The 25874-nt window shown below is 35.7% G+C and overlaps 1 protein-coding gene across 1 annotated transcript in view; it reads left to right on the top strand.

Moving 5' to 3' along the window:
• The window catches only part of LOC108732987 (laminin subunit alpha-1), a 241615-nt gene that overhangs the window by 116420 nt on the left and 99321 nt on the right, over nt 1-25874 (top strand). Inside the window, exons 4-10 of the mRNA XM_025973631.1 lie at nt 3402-3656; nt 9139-9375; nt 10351-10551; nt 11727-11870; nt 11931-12907; nt 12970-13264; nt 13382-13559. Of these exons, the coding sequence (XP_025829416.1) occupies nt 3402-3656; nt 9139-9375; nt 10351-10551; nt 11727-11870; nt 11931-12907; nt 12970-13264; nt 13382-13559 (2287 nt within the window). The remainder of the gene's footprint in view (nt 1-3401; nt 3657-9138; nt 9376-10350; nt 10552-11726; nt 11871-11930; nt 12908-12969; nt 13265-13381; nt 13560-25874) is intronic.

Here is a 25874-nt window from a genome sequence, read left to right as displayed (position 1 = left end):
TACTGTTTTTAATCACATTTTCTTTTAATAAATAATAACTACTTATCAGAATTTACACCAGATTAAATTAAAATCTAAACTGTAATTATTTTTCTAACATCTGTCAGACTATATAAGAAGAATGTAAAGCGTTTTCGGCCAGACATTCAATTTCAGTCCTTTCACGATATAAAAGACACCACATATGAAATTTCCCAGCTGTCCGCTTTATATCTGAGCATACTCCATCGATCCATCACAATCGTGTCACATACAGCTTTTCTGGACATTTCCATCCCTCGACCCCAAATCCACAATTTACTCTTCCTTAGTAGATAATATTGAGAACGAAAAATCCGGATTATGTGCTCCTGAAAAGAGTTACAGTTGACGTAGAAGGTTTGAAAAGATTTAAAGTGTCGCTGGTCTTGGCGGTCATCGCTGTTAACTGACTCAGATGAGTTCGCACCCCCACCAGTAAGGATGGTACCGTACGCTGATATTATTTAAATGCGTAATCGAAAACAATTGTTTAAATAAAAGCGCAGTTATTACTATGCATTGACACCTTCTTAGGACAATTTATAGACTTATTAGAAACAGAAACAGGAGTTAAGAGGGGTAAATGTAGATCTAGGTTAGATTATTGTTCACAAATAGTTAAGGATATGGGAAAGTTTTAGGAAACTGCAGAGATTGACTCAGAATAGGAGGTGTGTGTCCAATCAGTCTTAGGACTGAAGACTTTACGATGATGATGATTATCATCATCATAAGGTCGTCAGTCTTAAGACTGGTTAGACACGCACTTCCACTCTTTCCTATTCTAAGCTAATCTTTGTATTTCCTTAAAACTAGAACAACCCACATCCTTAACTATTTGCGAACAGTAATCTAATCTAGGTCTACCTCTACCTCTTCTAACTCCCGTTTCTGCATCTAATATGTCTCTGACGAGACCTTCATACCTGAGAAGGTGTTCTACCAACCTATCTCGCCTATTTCTTATTGACTTCCATAGAGTCCTCTGTTCTCCTGTTCTTTCAATACCTCTTCATTTCTAATCTTCTCTATCCACAGTATCATCACCATTCGCTTGTAACACCACATTTGGACCTTTGTAACCTTTTCTTTTCCGCCGCGCCCACTGCCCATTGCCCATGTTTCGCACCCGTACAGCGCCGTTCTCCAAACATACACCTTTAACGATTTTTCTAGAATTTCTAAATTAACCGTTTGCGAGCATAGAAGTGACTTCTTTTTATTGACGGCGACTCGACCCTGCGCTATCCTCTGCTTTACATCTCCACTATTCCTTCCGTCCTGACTTATCTGACTTTCTAAATACCTAAAATCAGTCACTTCTTCTAATTTTTCGTCTCCTATCTTTATATTCGCCCTTTTCCTACTTTTTCTTCCCTTGCATACCAGTATTTTTGTTTTACTTTTATTTAACTTCAGACAGTACAGTTTACAGTATACATAGATACAGCTATTTAATAAATTTGAAAATAGAACTACAATTTCTACTGCGCTTATGTAAGTACTGTAAGATGCAACTGTTACGTGTGCGACCGACTTAACGAAAAGAAAATTTGCGTTTTGTTGATGGAAAGCTCGGTGGTCTACCGCCTAAAAGATTACGATCGTTTTAAGTGGCCTTTCTTTATGCATCTGCGTCAATTGGAGTGATTAAAGGTACCGCCAGGTCGACTATCCACCCAATTTTATCTTCACTTGCAAATCACCGAACGAGTTTCCCAATCGCGTATGTAAGTATGTGTAGGTATGTGTCGTAATCGACATCGCACTGCTCTCTTGATATACTCGCTGCCGAATTGCCCCCGTTTATAATGAACGGCATCTCATTTTCGAAATGCATCGCAATAGGCTATCCATTTAAAAGCCCCGAAAATATTCAAATTAATGCAAACACGGAGCTCCTAATTAAATCATCGCGGCCTGTTTTCGTATGTGATGGGAAAATTTTTGGACCCGGAAAAAATAAACAAGGGAGAAATGAAATCAACGAATAATAACAGAAGGGAAAACGTATTGACATCGGTTACAACAGCTACTGTGTAATGTGTTTGTTGATATTTCCTTTTGAAATACATAAATAGAAAACTACGCAATAATCTTTTTGGGTAAATTCAATTTGTTAATGAGAAACTTTTGAAATACAGGAGAGAAATATTAGTACGTATCCTTTCTTTAAAGCTATAATTGTCTGTCCCTTTTGCGGAAAATAAAATTGTTAGAAAATTGCCATTTAATTCCAGTAATAAGATGCTTTTTAATTGCCATCTGGTACTTATACCCGGCATGATTATAATATAAATTAAATGGCGATGGAAAACGCCCGCAGAATATTAAACTTTGGAATTCTAATACTGAATTACCTCTAACATTTCCTCAATGTTACTCCATTACAGTAATAGCAATTATAATAGTAAGATATTTATGAACACATTCTAGAGTCGCTTTTAATCAGTCAATTTATATCTAAAAAGAATTGAGACAAATGGTCTCGTTTTTCACCTGAATTATTCCTAGGAATTCATTAAATTAAAATTAATATTATTTGTTTTCTTTCGAGTATCAATTACAGTTTAGTTCTTCTGCTATTGAAATATTTCTTTCAACATTGAGATTTTATTTAAATATTTAATAGGATGAGTACATTCCATGATAAATGTGCTTCCATATTAAATAGTATTCTAAGTTACCTGTAACGTAAATATTTTTTAAAACTGTAATCAACATTTTTCGTAGGTAAAGTGTCAGGCGCATTCGCCGTTTTTTACTTTCATTGATGCAATCAGGTAAATTTTACGCACATTAATAATAATTGCTTCTACTGTAAATAACACTTAAGGTACATTTCATTCCATAAAACCCGATATTGCGGTAGGTACATTGACCTTGTGTACAAACTGTCTAATCTCTGCCGAACTAATTCATCAGCTTTACCCTCTTAATTGTGTGGATTTATTGTTGGCATAAGTATACGCATAATCTCACAAGTTCCTGGTGGTCTACATGGTCTATAATACTTCCCATCAATTTTCTTCGTTCCCTTTACCACAATAAATGACCTATCGCACGCAATTCTTGTGACAAATTATAGTCTTCGAAATCAGGTTTGAAAAAAATTATGAAAGTACTAACTGCACCGGATAGGGACAATGATTTTGAGTAACTGGGTACCCAGCAAAACAACTACTGTTAATGGTTCCTGTTTTCGTTCTGGCGGGCTTCCGGGAGTACCGGGTGCCCAGCCTATCCTTACCAAGGACATTTACCAACAATAATTAGTTGATCTCTTTCTGTAAATAATTATTGATTTCGTAGGTTGATATAAGGGATTCGAGTAGCTACATTAGTGTAGCATATTAATTGTTGTATTTTCATTCTTTCAGGTTCATACGTCTCTCATACACGGTCGTCCAGGAGCGAATGACACTAGTCCCGAGCTACTCGAATTCACCAAAGCGCGATTCGTTCGAATGAGACTACAAGGATTCAGGGCAACCGTTGATCCTGTACCACGATGGGTTCAACAAGATCCGCAGTTACCTAAAAGGCTTTTCTATTCGATTAGGGACATCAGTATCGGAGGACAATGTGTATGTAATGGTCATGCATCAAGTTGCCGACATAACGTCGCATCAGGGGTGAGTAACCCTATCTTTAAGCTTATGTAACATTAACCAAGACTAATAACATAAACCGTATTAATCAAAATTGATATAGAATGTATACCTGATGAATATCTGAATGTGGTTTTAATCATAATTTGGAATAAAAGGCTTACAAAAACTACAAAGACAAGATCTCTATTAAATATTATTAAAACGTGCCTATTTAATATCAAATTTATATTAAAGTTTTATTGCACGTAGACGATTATGATGGTCTTAAAGGTCTCAACTATTACTAGTGAGAAAAGGGGCAAGCTATGTAGTGAGCATACTCGGGAGAGGGAGGAGGTTTCTACTTCTTCCTCATCGTACAGTAGACAGCGAGTCTGGTGTTGTGTGAAATATACGTAGTAGTAAACTAAGGGGAAAGTAGAATTATAATAATAATTGCGTAACATATTGCAAGCTTAGTGTATCTATTTATTTGATATCCTTAAAGAAGGAAGAAAAAAGTTTATTGAAGGGCTTGTGAAACGTTCTGTTTAATAAAGATAGGAAACTGTTATTAGTTTATGTACATCCCCTGTCCTTGCATGCCTGTATAAGTTGAAACAATCCTCGTTTTCGTTTTATTTCTTTCTACGGAAATAAAAAATACAAAAATAAAAGGAGATTTTTAAGTGTAAGATTTATTTTTAAATTTGTATGTGTAAAAGGAGAAAAGAAAGGAAGTAATAAATCGTGTGTGTAGGTAGCAGTTCCTGCAAAGAGCGTGGTTTGGGAAAATTTATAGAACAATTATTTTGTCCCTAATTATTACTGGGTCTTTCGTCGCTTCTTTTGTAAGAATATAATTCAATTCCTTATGTATGTATAATATTATGTATTTACTTTACTATTCTCTTTAGTATTTTGTATAATTTGTATTTCAAACAGAACTCTTTCAAATAAATCAAATTTCTAGTAAAAAGTGTACCCCAGGGATCAAACAGCGTTGTTCCGGTAGACGCATTAGGCGCTCCTATCTATTGTTTTGTTTCATTCCTAATAACCACCTATTTAACAAGGTTTTATATTAATGTTGTAGCGCTATCATTTTGTTGCGCTTTTTACTTGGCGCGGCATTGGTCGTCGCTGATTTTCTTTATCGCTGTTATTAATTCCGGCTGCAGAAGAAGTAGAATTTATGATAAACTGCGCGATTCTATACGCGAAGAGGTTGGTCATATTCAGGACGTCGTTTACGATCAGGACCATGAATTCCGCATCTTAAGAATAAGCTCGTAAATATGCGTTACTACATATTACCTATGCATATCTAGACATAATAGTTCTGTTCTGTTTAATACAATACTTCGTACCAATGCCATCCCATGGTATAGAACAGAAATTATTATTGTTGAAAACGTTTGTACCTATATGAGCGAATTGTTTCAAATAATTTTAGGTTTTCTTACATAATGGAAAAATAAAATAAGAACCAAAATGTATATCATTGTCTAGAATTAAATGATTCGGAGACAAAATTGACTTTAAAATATAGCTAGTAACTACTTGGAAAACATATATTTTACTTTTGTACAGGTCCTGTTTGTGCATATTAATATTTAATACTTCCCGACTAGAAATTATGATCGTGGACCAGACAGGATATATCCTCGACTCATACAAGGTCCTGACGAGGACCACCCATGCGGATATGAGTACGACTATTGTGCTTTTTTTAAGAAGGACCTGATAAGGAAATAAAAATTAGGACCTAATAGGAAAATTCAAAGAACCCTATCAAAACCTGATTGCAAATTTATTATTAAAATAGGCCAGTTTTAAGATAACCATAGATTTATTGATAAAATTTTTCTGACATCGTATAAAAGGACTGGTAAAATTGTAATTGACATTTAACAAGAAGGAAAATCCATTTTCTCTTGGCTAGTCATCTGATGCTATTTAAATTCTGGCCAATCATGTTTATCTACACTCAATCCTGATCAGAATTTAATTATATTTACCCTGTAAAGCATGAAGTGATCTAATCCTGATAAGATCCTTGCGTGGAAAACTTGATTTCATCAATTTTCTACTTTGATAGGATAAACTGTGGACATCCTGATTTGGGCCTGACAAGTATATTCTTATTTCGGATATTTTTATTCAATCCTCATTAGGACCTCACTGGGAATTTCTTAAACTGGACAGCCTCAGATATATCGGGCTAACCTGCTTCTAATTTCTAGTCGGGTAACATAACAGAAATATAAGTAACTAATTGTAAGTTATTTGCAAATTTTCAAGGTGGATTTTGGGAATAGAATTCAATTAACAAGGGAAAAATCGTCTGTTTTCATGAAGTTTTAACAGAAAAAAGTAACGCCTGATGGACCTGACATTGCAACTGAAGCAGTAGTCGAGTACTTACGTAACTCATGATTCACAGTAGTACTAGTTGATTATGTACATTATCACTACTCAAAGCGATTAAAGAAGAAATGAACTATTTTTAATTCAATTGGTGAAGGACAAATAGAGCAATAGAGGAACGTGTTATGTATGTACATACATATAATATCTATTATAATAGTTGCACGAATGACGACGATGATGATACGTGGCCGTATTCCATTTACAAAAGATTCTCGGAGGCGACTCTCGGCGATACACATGCACATCTGCCTTTATTCCCACGATATTCGAACACGTGTTGTTGCCCGATATAAAAACGAGCAATTCTCGTGGCAGGCATACTTACTTAAGAATACACATACAAATACACGTACAATATGTACATAGTAGTTTACACTCACACATACATGCACGTACATACGCATGTCAGTCTTAAACAACTTTGTTGTAAGAAAGTTTTTTCAAGCCGTAAACATAATAAACGAACAAACGATCGATCCGATCTTCTTCATCATGTTTTTATTACGGCAAGAAGATGGAAGATGCCTGTCGACTGATTAATCAAAGCAAACGAACAACCCGATCATTTACATCGACTTCCGAACAAGTCAATAATTAACGTAATAAGAAATGTCTGTTTGGAGACTTATTTTGTTTTGTTTTACTGTCTTGTATGCTTATATTCTAGTACCTACTACTTACCTGAAGTTGATAAATAAATGTAAGAACAAACCCAGGGTCGGATCGTGAATTATGTATGTATTGGGCTAATACTACTTAGGGCCTATCTAATTACTCAACTAATTACCATTTTGACAAATCAACTGTTGCCTAAAATGATGTAGGCATAGTTTCTAAGAAAACAAATGAATTTTCATTGTAAATTACACAGGTCTGCGAAATTTTTTTTTNTAAATGGAGAGAAATAAAAGATATTATTTTACTATTCTATAATAATATGCATTTACCAATATAGTACACATTTTGCACACGAACATTATTATTCATACATTGCGTATAGCCTGTTATCTTCGTCTGATGTTTTTTGCTGCTCCAATATTTTAATTCTATTTTGTTACGTATCTTACGCATATCTTGAGTATTGCTGGATCGATTTGATTATATAAAAAGTATTGTTTTAATAGTTTCGCTGCATCAAGTACATGTTTGATGCTTGGTGGAGGGACAGGATCGTCTTCTTCAACAATGTACATAGCTGCAGTTCTTATCTTAGTGCTTAATGATTTATAATGCCGCATTGTTGTCGTTAAATAGAGTGAGCGTGACGCTATATAGAGTGTAATATTGTATAGAAAACAATGTAAACCAACCAACGTCAAGCAATTTCGACGTTTTAAGGAGTTTGTAGTTAAATCGAGTGACGTTATAAAGAGTTTACACTGTAATTATTTCTGCCTGCTATTTAAAAGTAACCACGAATAACTGTCTTCTTCTTTTCACATATGTGGTTAGAGTATGTGCTTTTTTGCAATAACAATTTCTGTCCTAATTCCGTCACGTGCTCTCCGGCGCCAAAACTTTTGACATGAGATGACCTCATTCCTCAGGCAGCAAAACTTTTGGTCCAGATCCTTATCTGCTTTATACCGTCGATTGGTCAGTTAGCGGCGGCGGCATACAAGATCAACTAGACAACTTATGTATTTATTTATACAGAAGATGTAGCTGAATTTAAATCTGCTGTTGGAGAGACAACAACAGCAACAACATGAAGAAGAGCGGCTGCTGATGCCCCGTTCCCACACGATAGTTATCAGACAGCACCAAATACAGCCGCGGTCTCGATCAGTTCTTCGTTTCTTCCAAGAATGGCAGGACAACAAGCAGCACGAGTGAGCCACGTTTGTCGTCCGTTTGTTTGTTTGTTCGTTCGTTTGTTGGATGCTTGATGATGTACGGTTGCAACCAAGTGACCAACCGCTGCTGGCGCTTAGCTCTTTGCTCAAATATGGTCCGTCTGCAGCAACTGAGAAACGTCAAACGTCACCGGCTTATTGGCAGTTGTGTGTCCTTACAAAGGCGAGCAAAGACTACCAGAAATTTGGCGACTAACAACCACCTCTTTATTGTAATTTTAATTAAATTCAATTATAATTACTCTCTGTACACTGTATTCATCAGTGAACCTTAAGGATTTGAGAATTTTCTTTTGTTATAGAATTTTTAAGCAAATTAGTGGGAACTACTGTAAAGATCTTTTCAATATGCAGTTTTTTTTTATGAAAATTTGCGACAATACAAATAATTGAGATATGGTGCTATAGGCTGATAAGATTTTCTATGAAAAGCAGAAACAGGAGTAAAGAGGAGTAGAATAAGGCCTAGATTAGATCATTTTTCGCATGTAGATAATTATAGAAATAATGTGAAATGCGTATCTATTCTGAGACAGAAGACACCATGATGATACTTGTCCGGCGCCTTCACCATTTTTACATGCACCTTCATTTTCCCTATCTTGAGATAATCTTAGCATTTCTCTAAAACTAGAAAACCCCGTACCCTTAACTCTTGTTTTTGCTTGTAATATGCCTCTAACTACAGACCTTCATGCCTGAGAAGGTGTCCTGCCAACCTATCTCTACTGTTCCTTATTCTGATTTGCTTTACTTTTATTTATTTTCATATCATACTGTTTTTCAAATACTTACAAATATTTAAGGCTATCTCTGATTCTTACTTGTTAGATGCTAGCACTGCTATATTATCTGCAAATCTAAGCATACTAATAATTTTCCCTATATATCTACCCCTAAAGTTTTCCCGTCTTTAATTATTTTTATCGCGTCTTCTATATGTAGGCAGACTAAAAAGTAGCGGTGTCAGTATGTATCCTTGTCTGACTCGCTTTCTATGTTTTATCCTAAACCCAAACTGCTTTTCCCCCAATAGTACTTCTCCGCCCTTTTTTCCATCTGTCTCTGGAACAGAACAATTTTATTATGCATAAAATGTTTACTATATATATATAATTTATCAAAATATTGTCGTATATTTATCTCAGTAATGTTTCAACCTAAATTACAATAAACGGTTAAACTTTTCCTGTTTGAATTAATTACCGGGAGTTAGTCGAAGTTTATCTTTCCAGCATCCTGAATGTGAATGCTCTCATCATACGTGTGGACCTAACTGCAACAAGTGCTGTCCTTTATACAATCAACGCCCGTGGGGTCCGGGAACTTCCAGGGACGCAAGACAGTGCTTTCCCTGTAACTGCCACGGTCATGCGATCAGTTGTCATTACGACGAAACGGTGGATAGAAACGGACTGAGTCTCGATGTTGATGGAAATTATCGGGGTGGAGGGGTCTGTGACAACTGTACGGTAAAGTAATTCAAATTTCGTATTTATTCATAATTTTTTGAATACTAGTACATATATCTAACAAGAGGATCTGACAATGAATCACTTTGGCACATTAGAATCTTTCCTGGTAGATTATTTAATCTTAGTGAAAACCCTGTAAAAAATTCATAATACAGTCGAACCTGGATAACTGAGAGCTCAAGGGACCGCGGTCTGTTTCTCTCTCATAGAGGTTTCTCACTAACCCGAGTTTCTAGCTTACAGAGTTACAGGAGGAATTTGTCTCACTTATAGAGGTCTATAAAAATACGGTTCGACAACACATGTTTTTTTTGTTTAGACATTTATGAAGAAGTACAGGACCTTTCTTCGCAACTGCTTTTATGATCTGACTGTAATAAGATTGATAAACAAGTCGGTACGCACATTTGGCTATAATAAAATAATAAAGACTTACTCGGTCATTCGCAGATTTGGTCATTCGAATGAAATAAGAGTCTCTTGAAATTTAAGAACGAGTCATAACGAGTCATAAAATAGCTGTCGCTTATAGAGGTATAGACAAGTAGCAATCTCACTTAAAGAGGTTCACGCATGAAAAATGACTGTCACTTATACAGGTTTTATGTTTCTCACTTATAGAGGTTTTAGAAGGGCAAAATGACGGGACTTGGCAAATACTCTCATTAATAGAGTTTCCTCGCTTACCCAGTTCTCACATATCCCGGTTTGACTGTATTTCCAAGGGAGTGGATATAAATGTTTAGTCCTGTGAAATTCAGAATTGATGATGACTGAACTACAAGACTAGAATCCCGTTGGTGCAATTCTATAATCCTTTCAAATGAGAATTTAAAATTCTTAGTTAGGTCAAGTAGTACCTCATGCAAGTGCGACACGACGTGAATTTAATATTCTAATGGCGTATCCAAGGACTTTATCGTTGCGGTTACATTCAAAAGCTGAACATTTAATTATGTGTTATCCTTTCAGGATTATACGACTGGTATAAATTGTGAGCAGTGTATAAAGGGCTACTTTCGACCTCCTGATGCCAGTGTTAACTCTGACAGGCCGTGTATTAAATGCGACTGCGACCCGAATGGCTCAACAGGAAACTGCAATCAACAAGGACCCGATGCGGGCACTTGTGAATGCAAACCAGGTTACACAGGATTCAAATGTAACTACACTGTAATTATTTCTGCCTGCTATTTAAAAGTGACCACGAATAACTGTCTTCTTCTTTTCGCATATGTGGTTAGAGTATGTGCTTTTTTGCAATAACAATTTCTGTCCTAATTCCGTCACGTGCTCTCCGGCGCCAAAACTTTTGACATGAGATGACCTCATTCCTCAGGCAGCAAAACTTTTGGTCCAGATCCTTATCTGCTTTATACCGTCGATTGGTCAGTTAGCGGCGGCGGCATACAAGATCAACTAGACAACTTATGTATTTATTTATACAGAAGATGTAGCTGAATTTAAATCTGCTGTTGGAGAGACAACAACAGCAACAACATGAAGAAGAGCGGCTGCTGATGCCCCGTTCCCACACGATAGTTATCAGACAGCACCAAATACAGCCGCGGTCTCGATCAGTTCTTCGTTTCTTCCAAGAATGGCAGGACAACAAGCAGCACGAGTGAGCCACGTTTGTCGTCCGTTTGTTTGTTTGTTCGTTCGTTTGTTGGATGCTTGATGATGTACGGTTGCAACCAAGTGACCAACCGCTGCTGGCGCTTAGCTCTTTGCTCAAATATGGTCCGTCTGCAGCAACTGAGAAACGTCAAACGTCACCGGCTTATTGGCAGTTGTGTGTCCTTACAAAGGCGAGCAAAGACTACCAGAAATTTGGCGACTAACAACCACCTCTTTATTGTAATTTTAATTAAATTCAATTATAATTACTCTCTGTACACTGTATTCATCAGTGAACCTTAAGGATTTGAGAATTTTCTTTTGTTATAGAATTTTTAAGCAAATTAGTGGGAACTACTGTAAAGATCTTTTCAATATGCAGTTTTTTTTTATGAAAATTTGCGACAATACAAATAATTGAGATATGGTGCTATAGGCTGATAAGATTTTCTATGAAAAGCAGAAACAGGAGTAAAGAGGAGTAGAATAAGGCCTAGATTAGATCATTTTTCGCATGTAGATAATTATAGAAATAATGTGAAATGCGTATCTATTCTGAGACAGAAGACACCATGATGATNTGTTTTATTATTTTAATAAACAATTTTACAATTTGCGTGCACAGTTCCTACGTAAATTTTTCCCTCATTCGAGTTATAAATTTTGCCACCAGATGGTGTGTGCCCATTTGACGGATCCCAATTCTACTATATTTTTTGATAAATTTTCAGAAAAACGTGGAAGGAAAATTTTGTGAAAATTGCAAGCCTGGCTTTTTCGCTCTGAGAAACGACAACTCCGACGGTTGCTTAAGTTGTTTCTGCTCCGGGGTAACTACCCTTTGCGAATCAGCAAGTTTAGTAGCGCGAACAGTAAGTTGTTAATTTCCTGTACCTTTTTATCTCCATTACTTTCTCATTTTAATTTACCAGTATGAAAATCGGGAAGCCTGGCTGATAACCGACCTCACAATCACCGGACTAGTTAAGCCCATCTACGACCCTGAGACAAATTCGGTTACTATCGAAAACTACGAAGGTCTGGGGACTGAAGCCTATTACTGGCTAGCACCCAAGGAATATTTGGGCAACAAATTGGAAAGCTACGGGTCATCGTTGACATTCAGTGTATCCTGGACGGTTATAAGGGGTGATACCAGTGGAAAACCAACAATTGGGCCGAATATTATTTTAGTTGGTCAGAATGGTCTTAAAATAGGTTTTGGCGAAGATCAATTTTCGGGTTCGAGTATGCTCTTCAAAATAGTCTTAAACGAAAACAATTGGTATCAGATTCCATATTCTATCAAAGACATAGTGACGAGGTCAAAACAGGCTGAATATAAGGGAGATTCTGTAAGCAGGGCTCAGTTCATGAGCGTTCTCGCCAATATCAAGCACATCCTAATCAGAGCCAGTTATCACACAGATCAAATCGACGGAACCTTGGAATATGTTATTTTAAAATCTGGAGAACTTGGCGAAGACGAGTCATACAGCTCAGTAGAGAAATGTTCCTGTCCATCAGGATACACAGGATTATCTTGCGAATCCTGCGAATATGGATATGTTCGAATCTTTGCCAATTCTTCAGTGCCTCAGCTGCAAGGATTTTGTGTAAAATGCGATTGTAATGGGCATTCAAAAACATGCGATCCTGACACTGGCCAGTGTACTTGCGAACATAATACCATAGGGGAAAAGTGCGAACGATGCAAACCAGGATTTTACGGTAATCCTTTGATGGGAACCCCTCTCGATTGTAGGAGATGTGCTTGTCCGTTAATAGAAGACGAAAATAACTTCAGTCCTAGTTGTCAATTGGATTTCTACAGTGAGGAAGATCAGGAGGAGGTTGGATACGTATGCACTCAATGCCCAAAAGGATATACCGGTGACCACTGTGAAATGTAAGTTCCTTTACGAACACCGTGCTGTAAATCGGGTTTTGATTATTTTATATATCTTGCAGTTGCGACGATGGCTATTTTGGGAACCCAAAACGGTTGGGTAGCAAGTGTGAACCGTGTTCATGCGGTGGTGGACCGTGTGACTCACTAACTGGTCAATGTTTGGCCTGCCCAGGGAACACAGAAGGCTGGAAATGTGAGCGGTGTAAATCAGGACATTTTGGGGACCCTTTAAATGCCAACTGTCAGGCTTGTTTGTGTGACTCTCAAGGTTCTTATTCTCAAAATTGCGATAATATTACGGGACAATGCCAGTGCAGGGAACATTTCACAGGAAGGACGTGTGATCGATGCGAGGTAAAATTTAATTTTTGTAATTGTAATTTTAACCGAATTTAATTAATTTGAGTAGATCTAAACATGTAAGTGGTATATAAAAAAATCAGGATTTATCTATTTTTTATTTTTTTTTAGGAGGGTTACGGCAATATGACTGCTAAATGTGTTCCTTGTGTTTGTGACGATATCGGTGCAGTGTCGAAAATATGTCATCCACAAACGGGTATTTGTGAGTGCAAAGTCGGGGTTGAAGGGTTCCATTGCGACGCGTGCCAGCATCTTCATTTCGGGTTCTCTACAGAAGGGTGCCAGGGTAAGTATATTTTTTTTTAATATTTTATATTGGGACTCTGACGTAAATTATTATGATTTTGATCANTGTATTCTGTCGAAACTGCTAGACGCGGATCGCGATTTCGATCTTTTTGGATCTCATCAGCGCGTCGCAGGCAGCTCCGACAGAACACAGACCAACTTTTAAACTTAAACTGTTAAGACAGCAGGTAAAAGTTGGTCTGTGTTCTGTATGAGCGTTTCTATAACTAAAATACGATTACTATTTTACATAGTTTTTCCATAATTAGCCCCAAAAAGTTGTAATTGTAATAATAGGTACAAGTTTATTTAAAATTCTAATAAAAGCAGGCCTTTTTTTAATTTCAAACTGTAATGACAACTATTTACTCAATGTATGTAATATTGGACGTTGAGAATAATAATTTTACAAAATTGTTTGGCCCATAGCTTGGGTGCCTTTTTGCCACAAAGGTTGCATACTTAACGTTACATACTTCACGGTTCTTAAACTTCCATTTCCGTTTTCTTTTTACTAGTATTCTGATTCATATACACAACAAAATATATCTTTAGATGATTACCAACACTGTAATTACACTTAGACACTTGCTATTTTCATATTGAACCTTTTCCTTAATTTTCCAAGCCTTATGCAATTGAAAGTACATGATGAAATTCATTGTAAAAAGTAATGATCAGTCATTATATTGAAATGCTTGTGGACGTATTAAGTTACGTAATTTATTACAACATTTTATTACGTAGGTTTATCACATTTTTGGATTTATAATAATTGTACCGTAGATATTTATTTATATTTGATGCTTAATTATTTGTCGCTAGGCCGTCGTAATTTTTAGTTAGCAACCTTTCAATTCAGCAACATTTTAAACTAAATAAAAGGGCGTATTATATATGTATGTAGATATAATTAATTGGTAAATTAGGCAAAAATTACTAACTTTTAGTGCAACGTGTGTAAATGCTGTTACTGCCAATGACCCGTTCGAGCAGCTGTGAGTTATTTGTCGCGAAGATTTGAGTTGAGTAGAAACAGAACAAAGTCAAAGTGGTTAGGTATATATGACAAATGGCGAGGTGAGTAGTTGTACCTGCCCGATATATCACTCTAATGTGTTTCGCATTACTGCATGTTTCGTCCTTTTTTTACCGACTCGCGTTGTGGCTGACTGTATCGTTCTTTCTGCTCTCGAATTAATTCCGTTTTTGTGGAGCGCAAGGATCGTTTGGTAGCTGCCGCGAATCGCGATCGCCTGAAAGTTATAATGCCGCCGCCTCTATAAATTATAATGCAAAAGCTATTAACGAGGATAAGGACGCGGTGATTTATTGACATGTGACGGAAGTTCTTTTTCTGCATCCAACTATTCTCATTTTGCGGTAAACTGAGCACACTATTCGATGCCATCGGTTCTCATAAAACTGAATGCATACTTTACAAGTCCAAGCCAACATAAATTTTTAAACGAATTTTCAACGAGATACTTCTTAAATAATGAAATCTTTTCTAAACCAACAAATCAACATCTGTTTTAAACAGCATCATGAGGTCGTCAGTCCTAAGACTTGGTTGGACACGCACCTCCAGTCTTTCCTATCCTGAGGCAATCTTCGCATTTCCCTGAAACTAGAACAACCCACATCCTTAACGGTTTGCGAACAGTAATCTAAACTAGGTCTAACTCTACTCCTCTTAACTCCTGTATCTGCCTCTAATATGTCTCTGACTAGACCTTCATGCCTGACAAGGTGTCCTACCAACCTATCTCGCCTATTTCTTATTGACTTTTCTCCTATTCCTTTTAATATCTCTTCATTTCTAAGCTTCTATATCCACAACCTACATAATTAACTATTTGCGAATAGTAATCTAATCTAGATGTACCTTTACCCCTCGTAACTCCCGTTTCTGTCTCTAATATTTCTCTGACTAGACACGCTTAAGAAGGTGTTCTACCAACCTATCTTGCCTATTTCTTATTGACTTCCATAGTCCTCTGTTCTCCTATTATTTCTAATACATCTTCATTTCTAACCTTCTCTATCCACGGTATCCTCATTATTCGCCTGTAACAGCACATTTCGAACGCTTCTAACCTTTTCTTTTCCGCTGCGCCCACTGTCCATGTTTCTCACCCGTACAGCGCCACATTCCAAACATACATAATAATAATAACAGTTGAACATGTTTTTATTGAGATTACTTAATCAAGGGACGTGTACGGAACTAATGCCTAATGAATACACAAAAGTGTCTCTCTGTCCTTATAGTGCTTGTTTTTCTGAATATAAATTCGCTAATTTATTGGCTAATCCTTAATCCTTAAGAAGTGAAGAATCCTTTTCGTTTGATTTAATTACATACGCAAGATTACCCACATAGAGATATTTGCGTTATTACAGGTAGTATAAATAATCCTTCGTAATGCCTTCAAGTGTAACATCGTACACGAAAGGCTTAATCATGGCGTATTAGATAACGATCTGAAAAAAGGGACATATTCAAATCAAAAAGCAAATGAGAAAATTTGCAAAGAATGTGCATAAATTAACCAGTAAATTATACGTTCAGTAAGCGAAGCGATTTATTAAATTTCTCAACACAACATTTACTATTTCTGCATGCTGATTTCTACGCTCAAAGCCAGTTCAAATGAATCTATTTTAGACAATTATTTCACATCTTCTTTTGAGTTGATGTTACTACTAAAAATAATTTGGTTTCACAAACATCTCAAGTTATACTTTTTTAAACGTTCTAAATCTTCATTTAGGGGTTTTGAAGATTGGAATATATAAACTGCGTCCGAATCAAAGGGCGAGCGCTCAACATTAAATCCGCCTTACCCTCAGCACTCATACAGGACCCTTGCCCACACTTTTTAATTAATTTCTTTGTCTTTTACATTACCTATGAAGGTTTAATTTCGTATTTAAAATGGAACTACGAGAATGAAAATGTTTTCAACTTAATATTCTTCACATAAAATTGCGCATCGCGGGTGAACGGCAAATACAGAAAAAATCCTCAGTCTTTTATTGTCTTTGTAAAGCAAACGTACGTAGGTGGTTAAGGTTAGAGCGTATTGTTGATGTTGTTGCCGCGGAGGAGATTAATTTGAAGAGACGTAAACACAAATTTAGTTTTTGTGTCTCCCCTGTTTTAATTAGTAGGTACTGTGGATGCTTCGTCCGTCGCCGGGACCGGTAGCTCGGAGGCAAAAGGTGCAATGTTAAGAACAGTCTGGCGGTGGCTATTTAATGGTAGAAATCGCACCCACACATGTCTTCAACCCATACCTCGAGTACTTTATACATTATGTATTACAAGCGTGGGCCATACGATATGCAGTCAATGAAGTTGCTCTGAAACGTAAAACTGATAAACGCCAAACGCCTAATACCCATTTATTACCATTACTTTCTCAGTATAGACGTATGACGTATGCAATGTAAATCGCACCCATTATATGACTAAACTTTATAAAATCAGTAACAATCAGTTAAGATACAATTTATTTATAATTTTAGCTGTTAGATCTGAGTACTGACCTGGTGTTATCAAATTCTCCTAAACAGTTCTCTTTAACAGTAAAAATATTTATTTATTTATTTAATCGTCAAAATTTGTAAGATTGTTTTTAGTTAAAACTTCCACAAAACTGTTTTTACCGAAATCTCCTTTTGGTGGCAATGATGATGGTGAAGTTTTATAAATCAATGAAAATCGTTTAAAAATTAATTTAGTGCTTTTTGAGTTTGTGGAAATAGACTAATAGAGGTATTACCTGAAGTTGCTTAAATCCATATTATTAATTGCAAAATTGCATTTGATTTTACCTATTTTTTTACTATTGATCATACAGTTTTTATTATTATCTATAAACTCTTTAATACCAAAGATATTAGCTGGTATTGTCTATTGTAGGTCCCTCCATCATTTCAAATACAAAAATAAGTATATTAAACTCTGTAGGAGTTTGTTTATTCCCCGTAGGTAGTAGCGATCTGAACTTTTGGTAGGTAATTCTATTTATAAAAAGAATTTTTGTAAGAGGTGCAAACATCTCAACAAAGGACGTTGAGTCATGTGGTTTTTTGTTTTTGTTTTTCTTTTTCGCATAAAAACGACTTCCTGGTCCCATTCTTCTTCTCGATCCGGAAAAATAGTCAAATTTCACAGCGTTCTGACGTATCAAGGGATTTCCTGACGCCAACACTTTAATATCTTATTTTCAAAGCTATAAGCTTTTTTGCCTTCGCCAAGTTTGTTTCCGAAAATACACACCTGCGGCTGTCATAAGTGGTAAAATAGGAAACAGATAACATATTTACGAACGAAATAACATTCCATCTCGCTGTTGATGGAATATTGTAAGTATTCTTTGACTTTTTCAGCTTCTTTTTGCCCTCTTACATTAAAAAGTATAGAATCAAACGACATGTAAAATGTTAATTATTATATTCGTTTGTATAATTTTACAGTTTTTACAGTCTTTTGTATATTTTTAGAACTTGTTGTTTACGTTCTGTTAACAAGATTTTTCTTATAACCGCACCATATGCCCGCCCGCGCAGCAAAAAATAACTATCAATGAACTTCTGTGTCTTTACGAAAAACCTTTGGCAAATATACAAAATCAACAAACTGGTAGTAACATTTGACGAAATTATCACTTTTGTGGTAGTTTCTAATTTCACTTGTTCATAAAAATTACAATTATCTACCATAAAGCATGATTCGAACGAATAATATGAAGCAGTCTTTCGCAAAACGGTCTTAATCAGACATAATACAAAAATTGATCTTAATGTCATTTTTATGAGCAATAAGCTTTCCACATACTTTCGTCGAAAAACAATTTAGTAAACTTTAACCTGGTTATAAAGCACACGTTAATTTAATATTCCAACAGAATTGCATAGGTACCTACACACTTGGACGTATCCGTTCGCTCCGGCCCTTGTTAGTGAAGCAGTAAAATTTTCATGTTAAAACGTAACGCATGCCGAAGTTGTGTAATGGCATTAGCCGCCAGGGAACAGATAATGTGTTGCGGCTTTAAACCTTCTCACTAATTACTCATAAAAACTTTATGTTCAGTTGCATTCGGTTCATTTATTCAGCGGCAGTTTCGAACTTCCGCGGCGGAACGGGGCGCAACGGTTCGCGAAGAAAAAGTAAAATTGATGGTCAGATAAACGTTTAACGGTCGCATTAATTCGACACTCTCACACTAAACAACTTTACCCTGGTTGAATAAAATAAATAATAATTGCGGACAACTCGTTATCATCTAACTACATCTTTGAATTAAGCTTAATAAGTAAATGGAAAATTAATTAAAAAATGATTCGGTGGTTTCCAAAAACATTTCCATATTCGTATGCATATTTGTGTTTCATAGAATTTCTAAATCATTCTACAAAATGTTTAGAGATTCTATACAATTCTGGAAAGTATTTATGAAAAGTTTAAGATGGAAAACCAAAAGACCAAATAGAAAATTATATTGGAATCGAAGCACGAATGGTCTAAGCTTAATTCGATCTTTTGGGAAGATTTTACTGTAAATCCTGAACAGGGACGTAATTGTGGGTGACCCCAAGTGGATCAAGGTTCATACGTTGAAATTTCTGGCCCATATGCTGGCCCACCCTGAACGTTAACTTAATCTTGTATAACGTAATGTTTAAAACCACAAGACTAGAGTCATCTTAAGTAGACAACTATCTGTGTAACGTTTCGTTGATGATTGCCAAGCATCATCAACCTCTACTGTTTCGTTAAAAATCCTATCCTTAAATATAAATTTTCAACTGAATCTCATTAGTAAAAAGTGAGCTATGAAGATGATGAATCGCAAAGTATCGAACAATCTATTAATGTCGCTTTTCTAAAAAATAGTTAAGAAAGTCTAATTTTAATCCTCTATAAAAATGTAACTTTAGTTTTCAAAAGTGATGATTTCAAGAAACAATAACTTCCAGGTGTATATAACTTTTTCAATTAATTACCTACGATATTTACATTCCAAATTACTTTTAGTAACTTTAAAATTAGTTTCCTAATCGGTTTAATCACTTTTGAATATTAATTAAAATTTGTCAGATAATCTGGATGTTTCCGAATTAATTTTGAAGAATGCCGCAAAGCATCATCATAACTGCGATTACAACTACGCGTTATCGAACAGAAAGATCTGCATTTTTTCCGGTGAACGGTGTTTAATTCGAAAACCATCTGCCTCGGCTCTCGCCGCGGAATATATATGTTGTTATTTAAAGTGAAACAGCTGGAAATATTGGCTAAAAGACTTTAACAGATTCACAACTTCACAGTTTATTTATTCGAGAGAACCATTAGGCAGAATGAACTTCAATGTTATTTACAAATGTACCAGAAAAACGACTAAAATATCAACTAGTGGCACTGACTGTAGGTATATAGGCCTACTGTAAAACAGCTTTTTGATTCTTGAAAAACAAAATAACATGAAGTTTTAAATATAGGTATAATAATGGGTAGAAAAGGTTAGAAATGAAGAGGTATTGGAAAGAATAGGAGAACAGAGGACTCTATGGAAGTCAATAAAAAATAGGCGAGATAGGTTGGTAGGACACCTTCTCAGGCATGAAGGTCTAGTCAGAGACATATTAGAGGCAGAAACAGGAGTTAGGAGGGGTAGAGGTAGACCTAGATTAGATTACTGTTCGCAAATAGTTAAGGATGTGGGCTGTTCTAGTTTTAGGGAAATGCGAAGTTTAGCTCAGGATAGGAAATAGTGGAGGTGCGTGTCCAACCAGTCTTAGGACTGACGACCTTATGATGATGTGATGAATATAAATTAATAATATCGCGGTAGAATAAGTAGCCATACGATTAGAAAAAATATCAGAAAAAATACTTTTAAGGTTCTTGTTTAAAACATCACTTTGTATATCTCTACCTACTTAAAATGCTTGCTTTTACCGTTTTTTTTAAATGTAAATAATTATCAACGAATTTATTGCATTAACAACTTGAGAGAAGAATTTTGAAGCTTGCTTGTACTGTAGAGACAAAATTAAGATAAACAAATGTAATTTAGTTGAAAGGTCGAAGATATTGTAACAACAAACTGTAAAAGTCCTTAAAAGCTTCCGGGTGGGTGTAAAATTGCATTCTGCAATAAATTCGGGACAAATAAATGTAAAAATAATTATGGTAAACATCAATATACTTTTTTTAGTAAAATTAACAAAGTTGTCGAAATAGGTTGGGAACAAAAAGGACCCTGTTAGATCCTTTCGGAAAATAGCCCTCTGTTGAACTCATTGAAACTTTGAATTCTGGTAGTTCTCGACGTGCAGATCAATGAAGACTAAGTTGTAGAAACACCTTTTCGATATATCTTCCATAAAGCATCTTTCTTCCATAAGGACTTTCAAGGTACAATTATACCTATCATACGTATTGAACATGTATCTGTTGATATTTTATACTAATATATGAATATTGTAAATTATTGATGTGTGACGGATTTGGACCATGGTAATGAACTTTGTAAAAGTGTGTAGTTCACCTCAACGTCGTGGTGTACTAATGAGGAATGTTGATGTACTCAGATGTATAATGAGACATTCAAAAAGATGGGTTTTTAAGACTTAGTGCCTATTGATCCTTTTGATCTACACGTCGAGAACTACCACGATCGAAAGTATGAAATAGTTTGACAGAGGACGATTTTCCGGACTGATCCAGAGGGGTCCTTTGGGATTTAGTAGTCCTGAGCCTGAATTTATTTTACCGCATTTATTGTTCTTTATTCCTTTTTTTTTATGATGACATATATAGACGAAACGAAAACTTTTTATAAAAATCTGTATAAATATGATCATCTGAGATGTCATTTGCTATACCTTGCAGTGTCCGATATTCCTTGAAGTAATTAGTCGCGCATTATGTTTCTCTGTCCCTCATGGTATGTGGGACACACAAATACGATTTCGCTAATAGCATTTTATATGAAAACCGATCTCGGATAACGAAGTTATTAGATTGTGCGATAACAAACATTTCCCATTTCTTTGTTTACCGTGTAACTTAATAGTTTTCGAAGGCTGTATGGACCAAATGTTAATGGTAGCTTAGCAGTTAATAGCTTAAACGGAAATGGAGATTCTGTCATTAATCATATCAAAATAACCGTTTTGTCTGGTGTCAGAAAAACACTTCGAGTTATTAATTAAACTTTCGGTGGTTCGGATGTTTTTTAATTTACACATTTTTAATGAAGAATATCTCATTACATTTTCCATCCAATATGTATCTATCATCTAGCGTAAACATTGAACGAAAATACTATAGGTAATTAATTTAATTTTTTCATGTTCTTACGTAGTTTTATAAATTGCTGTAGATGTAAAATTGAACCTTCTTTTATATTCAGAATATTTATTTGTTCAATATAATAATCTGTTAATATTTTCAATCAAAATTCCTTACGTATAAGAAGTGATTATTCAATCAATAATCGTCTAAGGGTCATGGAACATTCTTGGCGTATTTATCACCAGAACAAAATGAAAAATCGAACACTTAGCCTCAGCAGGTTTCAATAGGTATACCCTACCCATTACATCCTCTTGTGCCTGAGGATTGGGCGTTTCTATATTGTTTGAGAGTTTATCAAGAGCTTCACTGTAACATCAATTTTTACATTCGAAAAATTTTTTGCAAGAGATAGATTCGCCTAATTAATATCAGAATTAAATTACTAATAATTAACTGGATGAAATTTAAACATCTTATAACAGTTCATATTGACATTACGTTTTAATTGCAAAATTATAATTGATAAAATGAAAAATTGGAATTGAAAATCTTTGTTCATTGTCAACATGTTCTATTTTATTTTTTGAAGAAGTGAGTCAGTCAGGTTTATGTAATTCGCAATAAGTATTCTAATCTAGGTTTTCCTCTTCCTTTCTTCATTCCTATTTCTATTTTTAATATAACCCTTACAGTTAATTTAGAAATTCGAAAAAGGTTGTTAAAGGTGTATGTTTGGAGCACGGTGTTATACGGGTGCGAAACATGGACAGTGGGAGCGGCGGAAAAGAAAAGGTTAGAAGCGTTCGAAATGTGGTGTTATAGGCGGATGATGAGGATATCGTGGGTAGAAAAGGTTAGAAATGAAGAGGTATTGGAAAGAATAGGAGAACAGAGGACTCTATGGAAGTCAATAAAAAATAGGCGAGATAGGTTGGTAGGACACCTTCTCAGGCATGAAGGTCTAGTCAGAGACATATTAGAGGCAGAAACAGGAGTTAGGAGGGGTAGAGGTAGACCTAGATTAGATTACTGTTCGCAAATAGTTAAGGATGTGGGCTGTTCTAGTTTTAGGGAAATGCGAAGTTTAGCTCAGGATAGGAAAGAGTGGAGGTACGTGTCCAACCAGTCTTAGGACTGTTGACCTTATGATGATGATGATGTTCTACTGTTCTACCTCTCCTTTTCCTTATTGGCTTCCGTAGTATTCTTCGTTTTCCAGCTTTTCCTAAACCTATATGTATCTCTCCTAGTTTCTAACTTTTTTATCAACAATAATTTCGCCATCCGCCTATAACTCCATTTCCCAAACGCTTTTAACTAAAGTATTAAAAAAAGATATTTAACGTTTGTTTATAATTTTCCTGTTTGCGTTAACGGAGCAATTCGATAATCCGTTACATGCGATTTTCGGTTTTACAAAGATGAATGCTAATGACCCCGGTCCCTAAACGGTATCTGTGTAAAAGGAAGCATTGCGCCGATTGTTTCAGTCTGATTATAATAATTAGGAGATGGCACGCAATTTCGCATGCCACAGCGTTCCTCTTCTTGACCCCCGGGGTGTACAAATTATCCCGCTGAAAGGACGACAGACAGACCGCGGGTGGTCTCCGCATCTCTAATAATTACTGTAAAATGTTCCGCTAATCAATGCCTCTATTGTTCTTGCATAAAACAATTCTTCTTCCCTATCCTCCTCGTTGCTCTTCATGTTTCATTGAAAATTCGCAGTCGTAGACGGATACACCTGCAGGCAGGATCAGTGTAATTTATCTGAATACGATATTTTAGATGGTACAAATGATTACAGCTACTTATTATATTTGCAGACAATTTCGTAAAATAAAATTATAAAAATAATGACAATAATAGAAAATACTACAAATGGCGCAGTAAACGCCATCTGTAGTACGGTGCTACATTTTAGGATTACGTATGCTCCAGCAAGGTCCATTTAAAAATATGGATATCTACTTGCTGAAACTATTTAAATATATGGATATCNTCGGTGTAGCTGTCTTCTCTGATGATGCAATTTTGTGGTGTTAACTATATGGTGGATATCCACGATAGATAATCGTATCTTAAGGCTATTGTCAACATCAAGGATTGTGAGAGATTGTGGATTTCTGTGAAATTTATTGTAAAAGAAAACCATCTAACAAAATTTGGTATAAATGGGATACAGGCGGAAATTCTAAAACATGCAGGACAAGAGGTTAGAGATCGTATGTTTAAGCTATTTGGTCACATTTACGAGATGGGGAAAGTCCCTGGAGGATTATAAACGGAACTTGGTAGTAACCATGCCTAAAAAAAGGCGTGGATAGGTGCGAGACATTTGGAACAGTTGGCTTAATTTCCGATGCGTGAAAAATCTTAATTAGAATTGTACAGAGGAGGATGAAAAAGAGCGCGGAAGAACTATTTGGGGAAGATCAATTTGGGTTTAGAAGAAATAGAGGAACGCGAGAGGTCATTCTAGCTTTACGGGTAACAATAGAGAAAACGATAGAAAAAGGAAAGTGTTCGCGCAAGGTACTAGAACCTTATTATTATTATTATCATCAAAGTGTATCAAAAGAGATGAGGGTGGCGGTACCACCCCTACCCCATTTTGGTTGAACTCTATAAATTGAGTTGTTTGGTACAAAAACAAGTGTTCGAAAAACTCTCGTGAAGTCTCCTCAAATTTCATCTATCCTAGCTAAGTTATGTCGTCAAATTAATTATTCTTCTTTTTCTAAGTGTTAATTGTTAAGTGTTCCTTAAGTTTGTATATAGTTTTTTGGTTAATATACGGTTAAAAAACATTGAAAAGTTTATTAGTGAAAGTGAGCTCTTGTCAAAGTTACAAGTAGCATTTCCACGAAACAGAAAGGATTTTGTTATGTTGTGCATTTTAAAGGTAACATTACCTACAGTAGATTTTTTACCTCCATATTCTTATTTTTCTTAAAAATATTTACGACCGTGTATGCGACACGAAAAATTCAAGAAAGAAACTTCCAAGGAATGTGAAACTTATTGAATTGTGATTGCTAAGTGCACGACGATAAAGATCTTCCTTTCCCCGTTATCCCGTAATCTTTAACGGTGATCTCGAAGAGAACTAGAGAAGTAACAGAAATTTATGGGCTGGTTTCCACTCCCGCAATGTCTGATTAATTCCTATCGATTAGAACCGAAACAGCAGGAATCATAGTATGTGCGCTGGCGGACGGACGATCGTCCTCGTCTTCTTGTTGATTTAATAAAAAGTTAAACAACGTTTAGGCGGCGATGTGAAAACCATTATTAAACGAGTGGTAAATTTGCGATCCCGCGGACACCATTGCCGCATTCAAATTTGTTTGGATAAGCTTGTTCACTTGGCGTGGGAAACCTGATGTTTATCGCGCATAATTAGGATAAAGGAGAAGCCTCCGAAACAATTCGCACTCTCTAGAACAGCCAATCAAATAAAAAGTAAAATTCCAAGTTCTAACGAAAATATTGTTTCGAGGATAAGTACCTGAGTAAAATTAACAAATCAAAAATATTAATATCCCATTGGCGATTGTTTAGGGTTCCATAATATTTGATCGATCCCCTGACAAAGCATCCTCGGACAAAATATCCCCCTACCAAGACAAAAAAACTCAAACATATCTCGATAACGAAATATTTCACTAAAAAAGTAAAACACGGCAACAAATTAAGAGAAAAATATGTAAGTTTATTGAATAAAATATAACATATTATTAAAATTATTCATATTTTGTCTTAAGGATATTTTGTCCGAGGATATTTTGTCAGGGATGTTTTGTCGGGGGTATTTTGTCGGGGGATTAAAATGCCTGAGTAATCAGTTTAATCTGCAGACGTAACGTAATGACCCAGTCTGTGACATCGAGAGCAGATTATCATGGCAACAGTCACCGAAGTAAAATTAACAAATCAAAAATATTAATATCCTATTGGCGATCGTTTAGGGTTCCATAATATTTGATC

This window comes from Agrilus planipennis, unplaced genomic scaffold (assembly GCF_000699045.2).
Source record: "Agrilus planipennis isolate EAB-ADULT unplaced genomic scaffold, Apla_2.0 scaffold51, whole genome shotgun sequence".
Lineage (NCBI taxonomy): Eukaryota > Metazoa > Arthropoda > Insecta > Coleoptera > Buprestidae > Agrilus > Agrilus planipennis.
The sequence above is the reverse complement of the archived record's forward strand: the minus strand, read 5'-3'. Positions and strand labels throughout refer to the sequence as shown.